A 12,464-nucleotide genomic window follows, 5' to 3' on the forward strand; every position below is an offset into this window, starting at 1 on the left:
TATCACAAATGAGTAACTGAAAGTCAACTTTCTATTGTCCATATTACCAACATAATATGAATCCACATAGCCTACTAGGCTCTCCTCAAATTTTTTAAATGTCAAGACGTAGTCCGTTGTACCTTGTATGTAACGAAGTAGCCACTTCGCTATTTCCCAGTGTTGCTTGCTGGGGTTTGACATGTATCTATTCACAACACCCACCGCATGTGAAATATCTAGTTTAGTACAGACCATGACATACATAAGACTGCCAACCATGCTCGAGTAGGACACATGAGACATATTGCTTTTCTTCTTTTGGCGCAGGACATTGTCTCGAAGAAAGCCGAAAGCGAGCAGTGTGAGGAGTGCTAATTGGTCTAGCCTTTTCAAGCCTGAGCTTGACCAAGACCTTCTCGAGATTCTCTTCCTGAGACAACCATAGCCTGCTCCTTTCCCCATCTCTATGTAAGTCGATGTCGAGAATCCTTTTTGCAGCCCCCGGATCCTAATCTCGAATGTCCTAGATAAGTGAGCCTTCAATATGTTGATTTTAGACATGTTATGGCTAATAATAAGCATATCATCAACATACAATACCAGAATAATGAGTTCCCCATCACTTGGTGATCTTAATTAGACACAATTATCGAACTCACTTCTGATAAAGCCTTGACTCAACATGAAAGAAACAAGCATTTTGTACTACTACTTAGGTGACTGTTTCAGGCCGTACAACAACCTTTTTAACCTGCTTACATTATTATCTACTCCTTGTACCTCGAACCATTTAGGTTGCTTCATGTAGATTTGCTCTTCAAGTTTCCCATGTAGAAACACAATCTTCACATCTAGTTATTCCAATTCCAGATTGTATTGGGCAACCAATGCCAACACGAATCTGATAGATACTTGCTTGACCACTGGTGCGAATATCCCACCGAAGTCGACACCTTTCTGTGCATAACCCTTTGCTACCAGTCTGATCTTGTACCTATCCAGTTTCTTATGGAAAATCCACTTGCACTCGATCGCTTTCCTCCCAATGGGTAGCTCCACCAGCTCATACGTTTCGTTCTTGTACAGAGAGTTTATCTTATCATCCATCATTGCCATCCACTTCTTAGCATGTGTCTTCTAATGCTTTTTGGAAGGTAGACGGGCCCCCCTTGTTTTTAATGAGTGCAAACTCAACATTTGAGTCATCCCCGTATCTCAACGGTACCCTATGATCTCTTGGTGGATTTCTCCTGACAGGCGGTGACACCACCTCTTCCTGTACCTCTGTCTGCGGCTTAGTTTATTCAAGTGTTTCAACTTTATCCGTTTCAACATCAACATCTGATTTTTCCATTTCCTTGTGCTCATCCTTCCGAAACAAGGAACCTCAACGAACTTGATGTCTCGGCTAAATATGATCTTGTGTGAAACCCAATCATATAATCAGTATCCTTTCACCCCATCATCATGGCCGACAAAAGTGCACTTTTTAGCTCTTTGGTCTAGCTTGTCTCTCTTAATTGATGGTACATGAGAGTAAGCATGACAACCAACCATGTGCAACCCTTAGTAGTCAACTCCCTGACCACTCCATACTTCCTTTGGAATTTTACAATCGATCAGCGTAGATGGAGATTGATTCACTAAATAACAAGCTGTGTCAATGGCCTCAACTCATAACTCCTTGCCTAACACAGCATTACTCACATACTTCGAGCTCTTTCCAAAAGAGTCCGATTCATACGTTCATCCACACTATTCTACTTTGGTGTATGCCTTACGATCCCCTCATTCTTGCAGTACTAATTAAATTCCTTAGAAGTAAATTCTTCGCCGTTATCGGTCCTCTGAATTTTCACATTTCGTTGTCTGTTTTTCAACCATTGCCTTCCATGCCTTGAAAGTGGCGAAAACATCGGATTTGTTTCATAAAATAAACCCACACCTTTCTAGAGAAGTCGTTAATGAATGTAACAAAGAATGGCGATCCTCTAGAAATAACGGACGACGACCCTTACACATCTGAGTGCACATAATCAAGCTGTCATTTACTAACATAATTTTCAGTTTTAAAAGATAATCTCGATTGTTTCTTGTATATGCAATGCTCACATATATCTAAATCAAAACTTTTAAAGCCAGGAATCAAACCACGATCAAGAAGTACCTTCATACCGTGCTCGCTCATGTGGCTTAGGCTCGCATGCAACACGTGTTGACGTGGATTCTGCTACATAAGCTGCAGTTCCATTCGATACAGTGCTCTTGATCAACCCGTAAAGGTTTCCACTTATTTGTGCCTTCATAACAGTGTGTAACATACCGAAATTTCTGTGGCCCGAGTACATACTCGTGCTTGAGAATTTCGGGTGTTAATAATGTAAAAATTGGATGCTTTAAAAATCGCACAAATTTTTTTTTTCTTCCATTTAGATCACATCCAGTTACATTCACGAAGGTAACCATTCACAAGAATAAAATCGACTGTATTTATTATTTCATTAGAGTAAAAGAATTCAACAAATTACCAAATGGCCTCTCAATGGGAGCTTATTACATTATCGAATTTGCAGCGGAAATATAAAACTATCTTCTTATTCATTTAGTATAATCTTCCATAGGGAGATGGTCCTCTAGGTCTTCAATCTGTACATCACCTGCATCATCTGTATGGTTGGAGATAGTCAATGCCCTACTCATAGTGATGTTTATCTTTTAAGATTAACAATAATTCAAAAGATTCATAAAAGTAGTGTAAGGGTTCTGATACGTCTCGTACTTCACCACTACGAGTGGTATCAGTATGTGCAACCAATATATATATGCATGCATACCTAGCAAAGTGTGTGCGACTCATCATATACAGTGATCATCATAATGTGGAATACAATTCATAAAAAATCTGACTCGCCCCGCATCCCATAACTACGGAGATTCACCAGCGTGTCCAACGTTAACGTGGATTTATGGAACATCTCAAGGCGATATAACAACGCAGTTGGGGGATTTACGTAACACGATGTGTTCATGGAGTGACTATTTGCATCATCCAATCTCGAATAGTGATGTAACGCATGATAATTTACTTACATCGATTGTGCACCACGCCAACCAACTCACGGAATTACGTGTCGATTAAGAGGGCCACTACCCATAACGCATTACGTCCACGATAAATATTTGAATCACTAGTTGTGATACCTCTAACACATTACTCGCATTGATAGAGAAATATTTTGAATCATGAGAGTTTTGGAATTCCAAGACACATGCCCGAGTCATAAAGGTAGATGGCACAAGGCTAACAAAATAAGGAGGAGAGTAGCAATGACTAACTCAACAAAGAAGAGAGTAGCAATAGCTAACTCAACAAAGAGGAGAGTAGCAAGGGCTAACTCAGTAAAATAGGTTAAGGCAAGGGCAAGGCTTGTATCAATTGCCCCACGTAAATTAATAAGGATCACACATAATTAAAATCACATCTTAACCATAATTCCCAAAGGATAAATAATTGTTGGTGGTAAATTAAATAATTGCAGGGAGAGAATCATAGTAACGTGAAAGCAAAGCATGTAAAAGGCAAGATGAATTATATCCACTTAAATCAAGGTAAGCTTAAAGGAATCCCCCACCTTGGTCTTAGATCTAAACCCTAGGTAGATATTCATGTAGTAAAGCTTCTACATGAAAAGCATCCACATGAATTACGACATCGCTTGAGCAAGAGGGAGACACTATACATATGGAGAAGAAAAAGGGCGTCTAGGCTTCTCCTCTTTCTCTTTCTCTCTCTCTCTCTTTATCCTTGGGCGTGAGTGGAGAGGTGAATGCACACCCCTTTTAAAAGGAGTGGGCGTGTGAGAGGGGTGTGTTTCACATCCCACTTGGATTGAGTTTCTCTAATTTTCTCTTTTCTAACGATCTTTCTTTAAATCTAATTCGTCCATTGTGTCAGGGTCGTCGAATAGAGCCAAGGTATGTGATTTTCTTGGTAATCCGAAATTTAGATGGGCCTATCTTGAAAATTCTCTTAACGGGTGCCAAAACGGACTTGATCTCAATTAACGGTCCACACTGAATGGTAAGGGTCCAATTTTTGGGGGAAATGTGTAGTTAGGATAAGCAAACGGTTTGACAAAATTTGGTGGTTGATTGATGGTGGAAAAAGTCCAAATCTAAAATTTCACCTTTTGTACCAAAATGAAGGAACTGGCTTCAACTTTCAATGGTGTAGGATTATAGATCGGGGCCTAAATTTTGTATAACCTCGTAGTCGTATGTGACCAAAGTGTGGTCCAAAATTGAGTTGCGATGGACAGAAGGATGTGGTTAAATTGAAAGATCCAGATTTATAAGGAGTCGGTAGGCCTTGAAAGGATAACTTTGCACCTAAGGAAAAGCCTATCAAAGTGGGGTTTTCGTATTTCACACTTGGTCCATATTATGGCAATCCAGGTCGTTCATATGAAGGGAAAATCTTACTACGACTACCCATGGGGTTTCTTCACTTGATGGACACTAAAAATCAACGGTTAAGGGGCTGATTTGTTAATTGAGTTACTTTTACGATGATATAAGGGCTGAAATTTGACATGTATGGTTAATTTATGATACATTGGCATGATATAAAATTTCACATCAAACCGATCATGGGAACCATGTGATTTAAAATTCAGGAGTCTAGGTTAATGACATTTTTGTAATTATTACTTATATGAGAGTTTTGGAAAATCTAATGGTTCTACATCGTTGTAGGCACGTTTCTAAGTAATTTTTACAAAAGAACTTATATCTAAATCATTATGAATAAGGAATTATTCACCAAACTAATTAAGGGAATGTACATATATCAACCAACATAATGGATAGTCATATGACATGTTAAAAATAGAAAAACTTGATGGTTAGTACTTTGATCATGTATATAAGTGGTTGTACGGTCAGTTTTGTAAACGGATGATCACAAGTGAGTTTTTGGAGTGATCAAGAAGTAGAACATGTATACCGTTAGATTCAAATGACTTGTTCACATGTATAAGTTTCTCAGATCGTAGTTTTGATGGTGGGTTAAGCATATTCATAGGCGGTGAACAAGATGAACGGATCAGAATCTCAATTTGATATGTGTATGAGTGGATGCTGAGATCAAGTAGCTAGTTTACTATGATCAGGTGGTCCAAACTCAGAGTGGACGGTCAGATATCTTTACCTAGCGGTGAATAGTTAACTGAACAGTTGGTTATTATGGACAAGTAAGAAGACTTGGGTATATGATGACCCTATCTCAAAATCAACGGTTAGATGACTTGATTTATGAATGGAGATTATTCCCAACTGTCAGATTTGTGTTGGAGAATGGGTGTAAGGTTAGGATAGCTAGATTGGTATCGTACACATGTACATAATAAGTTAAATTTCGTGGTAACACTTGAGAACTTTCAATACTCGGGTATTGAAAAGTTCGGGGTGTTACAATCTACCCCCCCTGAACAAAATTTCGTCCCTGAAATTTAATTACTTGTACCAGTTACACTGATTCATTTGGTTTAATTTTTCACTATATTCCTTGTGAGGTGGATGTATATATGTCTGGGTGTGCGTATAATTGGTTATATGAAATCGAGACGCTATAGAGTGCCCCTTTTGAAACTTTCATGACACTTTCATAACCTGTGAATTTAAATTCGAGTGCCTTAAGAGCTCCCAGAGATATCAAATTCTTCTTTAAATCTGGAACGTGCCTCACATCAGTCAGAGTATGCTCCAACCCATCATACATTTTGATGCGAATTGAACTAATTCTAATAATTTTATACGAATGATCGTTGCCCATAAGAACTAGGCCGCCGTCATACTCATTATATGTGGTGAACCAACTTCAATGAGGACACGTGGTATTATGCCTTCGTATCTAAAATCCACTCATTCTTACATTCATTTAATAAGTGATTGACCATGGAGACTGACAACACGATACAACCACTCGTTCCTACATTAGATTCTGCTAAATTGGCCTCCTTTGGCGAATCATCTTATTTCTCATCCTTATGGGTTTTGGGATTCGTACAATCCTTTTTCATATGTCCCGTCTTGCCACAATTCCAACACTTCAACTTTCTTTGCCCTTTGACTTGGACCTCGATTGTGACTTCCCCATCTCTCGCTCAGACCATCCTTCCTTGGCAACCGGTGCAACCATAGAAGTAACTTCCCCACCGTTATTCCTTCTTAGCTCCTTCGACTGAAGGGATGAGATAACAATATCAAGGTCCAAGGTATTCGTACCATGACACAAAGTATCTAGTAGATATTGATAGGAATCCGGAGTAGGGGTCAATAAAATTGGGACTTTGTCTTCTTCAACGATCTTTACTTCTACACTTGTTAGTTTAAAATCAGCTTGTTGAAGGCGTTGATGTGCTTAGAGAAATCCGACCCTTCCGGCATCTTCAGATTGTACAGTTGTCTCTTTAGATATAGACGATTGGAGAGCGACTTTGTCATGTAGGTGCTCTTCGACTTCCGCCCAGAGGCCCGTGACAGTCGTCTCATTAACGACATTATGAAGGACTTCTTCGGCCAATCACAATTGACTTGTGCTAATCGCCCTCTGATAAAGTTCATCCCAATCCACTTCTTTCATCGTTTTAGGGTTTTTCACTTTGCCAATGAGTGCTTGTTGTAGCCCTTGCTGAATTAGGAGGGCTTTCATCTTCAACCTCTATAATTCAAAATTGTTTTTACCTGTGAATTTGTCTCGAACTTCACATTCTCTCCCCTCGATGCCATGTCTTAGATTCTATCTGAAAACCCAACGTTTGCTTTGATACCACTTGTTGGGGGCGCAACAAGCCCTAACACAACTTGTCCGGTGTGGAAGCAACCTCAGATGGAATCATACGACACAATAGGGAAACAAAAATTCAAGCCACCACAAAGAATACATGAATTTTACGTGAAAAAACTCTCGCAGGGAAAAAAAAACCACGACACCAAGTGACAAACAATCCACTATAATCAGAAAGTTGCAAGAGATGGAACAACTTACAGATGAGAAACCCTAGCTTCCTCAAAACCCTCGAAAACATGCTAGGCTCCTTTCGTTCTACGTTAATTGCGTAATTAGAAGCCTATTTATACACTTTCATATGAAATTAGAAACAAAAACCTGCGCTAACGCATTCCGCTCGGTCGCACCTTTGGTTGACCGAGACATCAACAAAGTCTCTCAACCAACCAAAATAGATCTCGGTCGATTGGGAACATCACAATGTGCTTCGGTCGACCCAAGAATTCCTTGGTTGACTGAACAACACTGCACCAGATTAAAGGCACTCCATCAACATCATATGAGGTCCTTCATGTTTCTAAATAACTATGTATCTTGACTCATATAGGTTGGATTATCTGTTTTTTCAAGATATTTGCCTCTTTGTGAAAATGAGATGTCTAAAAGTGCTTAACATGTCCAGAATGTTATCCAAAATGTTGGCAAGTCTCAGATGTGGCTCCCCTTGGAACTCGCCCGCAGGAATTCCTCTTAATTAAAGTTGTACCTGTGGTTTGAGAGCCTACATCCATACTCCAGTTGACTAGGATTGACCTCGTGAATTCTTTCTCGGACTCAGTTATGACATGGCCTTATCAGAACAAGCTGATTCGATTTGGTATGACAGCTGGTGTGGAAACTCAACTAGGTCGGCCATGTCAATATGAAAATATTTGATGTTCTTACCTTGAGCATGGATCAAAGTTGGTCTGAGCCGAGTCTAGTTTTCTTTCATCTCTTACAAAATTGAGCCAATGGGATGACTCTGCTTCAGTTTTGGCGATTTGCTGACTTTGAATGAGTTAGCTGGATGCCTAATCTGTTTTCTCATTCAGATTTTTGGAGATCAATTTAATACTTCATCATTCAATGTTCTAAGTGCAAAAGATAATGTGCATAGATATTGATGAAGGCCATGTGACTAGAATTAATCCATAATCATAGACAAAACTTTATCTCTGACCTTGATTGATCTAATTCATTCTTGTGCTTGTCATTTTATATTCAAATATGGTGAATCTTCTCACTCTCCCCTGATAAACTAAGCCCAATTGTTTACTGACTACTACTTCCTCATTGTTTAAATGACTTGGGTTACTGCTTGATCATGTGCCCCCCCCCCCCCCCAAATGAGCCTATGAGAGGAAGATGGACATCCAATGACCAGTAAGATTGACTAAGCCTAAACTTCACTTTGGGAAATCGGTAAATTAAGAAGATTAGACTACAAGAAGTCAAGAACAATAACAGCTAGGATGTTGGCCTTTCAAAGGAAGACGCAAGCAATTTTGCTAGCATATTCAGCTGCTGTGCTGGTTCATTTCCATCTACCTTGGGCTTCCACCCTGAATAGGAAAGCTGGCAAAATGACTGTGCGATAAAGAAATTGAAAGATTTGAGGGTTAGCTTTCGAGATGCAAAAGTAGATCTTTCCATGGTTGGAAGTTTTACACTCACAAAATCGGTTATGTCCAATCTTCCAATTTATTTCATGTTCCTCTTCAAATGTCTGAGATTAGTATTTGATAGGTTGGCAAAATTGTGGCGGGATTCTTATGGCAGAGGGCAAGTAAGTATCATCTAATAAAATGGGAAGAGATATGTAAGCTGATTGAGGAAGGAGGAGCGGGGCTTTGGAAGCTAAGAACAAATGAGCTCTTTTAGGGAAATGGATCTGGAGGTGTGGTGCTGGAAAAAGGAGTCTTATGGAGAGAGGTGATAGAAAGGAAGTATGAGGTTCAAGAATGGTGGTGGTGGATAAGGGATATATCTTTATATAGGACTTCAGCAGTATGGAAATCAGTAGCAATGTTGAGGTGGAAGTTTATGGAGAATGGGGGATTTTCCTTGGGCGATGGAAAGAACCATGGTATGCCAAAATGTTTACGTAAGTATGCCAAAATGGTTACGTAATAGTAACAGTTATAACTTTTGTGCATTACTAGGCCGAAATGACCGTTACAGAAAAAATGACTCGAAACGGTCCTGAAACAGTTTTTTTTTTTTTTTTTTCCTTTTCAAAAGAAGAAAAAACAAGAAGACTTAATGGTAGTGGTGGTGGCCATTATGGCCATCACTATCGCTATGGAACATCTTGGAAAGAACATCCGCTTTTAGGAGGATGTTTGGTTGGGTGAAAAGACTCTGAAGGAAGTTTTTCCAAGACGAGCGAGAATATTATTGGAGGTAGAAAATATTGGTGGCTCACTGTTTCTCATTTTCAGGAGTGATTTGGGTACCCCACGTCATAGGAATTTGTTGGATGAAGAGACAAAAGATTTGTCAGGCTTTTGGAGTTACTGTGCAGTGTAAAACTGTCACCGGGAGCAAAGGATGAGATGGTGTGGGCCAATGGGAAAACCGGTTGTTTCTCAGTGAAGGCATGCTAGAGAGTACCATGGGTCTTCAGGAGGAGGTCACTATCGCCCTACAACTTCAATTCGGCACTCCGCTCATGGTTGTGGCTTTGGCATGACTTGTGGGAAGAAATAAGATGCTTATGGTTGACAATCTTCGCAAGAGAGGGATGGTGCTCCTGGATGTTTGCTTAATGTGCCTTCAAAATGAGGATACAGTAGATCATCATTTTATCCATTTACCATTTGCATAAGGAAATTGGGATAGCTTCTTGCATTTGTCTTGGGTGTCGTGGTTGGTGTGGGATGCAATAGAGAGTTTTTTGTGAGCATGGCATGGAGGTGGCGTGAGTAAGATCAGCAAGATAATTTGGAGAATGGTGATGTTGGCCAGTTTGTGGTGCATATGGGGGGAAAGGAATAGTTGCTGTTTTAGGAATCAGTGTGTGAGGGTATCGGATGTGTTCAATAGGGCAAAATTAAATGCAATGGAGTGGGCAATAGCCTGAAATGTATTAGGGGAAAGTTTTTTGTTTCCTCTTTCTTAGTTTGATTTGTAATTCTTTTGGCTTTGGCTGTTTCTTAATAAAATTACCGCGTTTCAAAAAAAAATCTAGGATAAATTGGTGCCTAAGAGAAAACGTGTGCTCTACAGTGGCAAAACTTGGTTCTAAGTTTCTGTATTGGCGTGTCTCGAGCCCTTGGCCATGGCTGAAACTGAGTTGGATACAACTCCACTGATCATGTTAAGTCCTTTTAACTTCGGGACATTCCAAAGAAACCTGTGAAAATAGGAAACAAGTGGGAGTTCGTAGAATTATAAGGTAACATCATCCACCTTTTTTAATGTGCCTTTTATTTCAATAAATTTACCTAAAACATTGTCCAGTTGTTACTACTTTAAGGTTTCAAATTTTCTTCAGGCAATGTGTGGTTGTTGATAATTAATTTTACTGTTATGTCTCAGCCTTTGGAGCTTTTCAGAGTGATATTTTTATCTCTTTTTTTTTATTCGATGTCATGAAAACTTTGCAAGATTATGTGAAGTAAATTTTGATGTATTTGCAAAATGGTCTTGCTCGTACATCTTGATCATTAACTCTGAGCTTTCTGCAGATTGTGGAGAAACTTCTAATTGCTGCCATTGCAGATGCTGATGTTAGTGTTCGTCAGTCAGTCTTTCTATCTCTGCATGAAAATGGAGGTTTCGATGAATTTTTGGCACAGGCTGATAGTTTGAGTGCTATCTTTGTTGCTCTAAATGATGAGGTATAATTTTTGTATTAATCAAATCTTCAACAATTACTTGGAAATGTGATAATTGGTGTTGGTTGGAGCAGATGTAAGAGAAACCAGACCCCAATTTTTTTCCTTTACCTTTTTGAGAGTAATTTAATTGTCATGTTCATAAGTGACAATATGCCACCTGCAACGTCAAGTATGACCTCTGGATCCCATCAGAACTCTGTAGCTAATCGTGCTTGGGTGAGCGGTACTAGAATGGTTGACCCAGTGTTCGAAATATTGGTATTGCGTTACATATCACATTCTTGGGATACAAATACGTATTGGTTATCTTACGTGATATATCATCTGTATCGAGTAATTTATCGCACTTTTTGGGAAACATGGGGAAACATTGGGAAAATGACAGAATTTTTCAATGAAACTTCAGGGATTGTTAAAAAAAGACCTTACTATACACTTTTAAATCGTAACATCTCAAAAAAGAAGTGCACATAATAGGTTTCCTTTGTATAGGGTCCTAAGTAATGTGCTGTCTAGCTGAATTAATGCAACTATATTTAAATTGAATGCATAATATTTAGAGTGTATGTGATGATCATTTCATCAAACACTCCTAAACACTCCTGAACTAATGCAACTATATTCAAATTGATATTTTAATAATTTTTAATTAAAATGATCTTTATTTTTCGAAAATTGACAAGGACTTAACAAATCAGTAGACCAGCCCTCATACATGATTGATTTCATGTATGGAGTGCAACATTGCAAGCAATTTGGTAGAAATTGGGGAAATTTTGAATTTTCCCTAAATTTCCCCAAATCAAACCACCTACACTCAAATTTCAAAATTAGGGTGTATGTGATGATCATTTCATCAAATAATCTTAAATATTTCTAAATTAGTCTCAGTTGATAGCTGGTTAAAGGCAAGTTTTGAAAAAAAATGGAGAACATGAAGAACCAATGGATATCGAAATCAAAGCTCCAACTCCATGATTTTTCATGCAAAACATGAAGAACCAATGGTTTTATAACCATTTGATACTGATTTAACATAATTAAAAAAAAAAAAAGCATTGGAAATTGAAAATGCTCACTGGATCGAACATGCGAGATATATCAGCACTACCTGTGAGTTTCGTATCGCATAGGTGGGATGCAAGATATATCGTGGGATATATCGGCAAATATTTTCGATATTTAAAACATTGGGTTGACCTCATGCGAAGTCTTCAAGTTGCACTTGCACCTCTGAAAAAAAATGAAAAAGTGATAATAGTCTGTGATGCCCTTTTGATGTTCTGGGCCCTGCGCACTATATTGATGTATTAAAAACAGTATGACCTCCATGTTGCTAGTTGAGGTCTGACCATAATGCAGCCATCCATCTATGGTGATGTGGGAGTTTATCTTCTGAGGAAGTTAACATCTTTGGTATGCTTTATGACCTCTAAATTGTATTCACAGACCTTTTCCCACCTGCTTGTAACATTTTATGTTCCAGCTCTTTATTTAGTCTTCACCTAACTTGCTCAGGAGTAGTGATACCAATAGCCTGAGGGATCTTCTGAAGGAGAAGTGATCACCTACTGCTGGCTGTATGCTTAGCATGCAACCCCATCTTCCCCTTCAACATCACTTCTGCTGCGCAGGATGTCCAAACCTTGCAAACAGTGGGTCCCACCTCAAAGATCACCTGCTGCTAAAATCAGGCCGATCCACCTATCAGGTAGGCCACACTGTTGAAATCAATGGGTGGTCAATGGTCTGCTACAACACGGGTGTGGCCCACGTAATGAGTGGATTGGTCTGATTTTTGAGGCAGG

The 12,464-nt window shown here is 39.1% G+C and overlaps 1 protein-coding gene across 2 annotated transcripts in view; it reads left to right on the forward strand.

Annotated features, from left to right (window-relative positions):
- LOC131228680 (serine/threonine-protein kinase TOR) overlaps positions 1-12,464 on the forward strand; it is a 107,658-nt gene that overhangs the window by 21,446 nt on the left and 73,748 nt on the right. For both annotated transcript variants that reach the window (XM_058224522.1, XM_058224521.1), the window contains exon 11: positions 10,504-10,656. In XM_058224522.1, the coding sequence (XP_058080505.1) occupies positions 10,504-10,656 (153 nt within the window). The remainder of the gene's footprint in view (positions 1-10,503; positions 10,657-12,464) is intronic.

The sequence above is a fragment of the Magnolia sinica genome, chromosome 16 (genome assembly GCF_029962835.1).
Source record: "Magnolia sinica isolate HGM2019 chromosome 16, MsV1, whole genome shotgun sequence".
Lineage (NCBI taxonomy): Eukaryota > Viridiplantae > Streptophyta > Magnoliopsida > Magnoliales > Magnoliaceae > Magnolia > Magnolia sinica.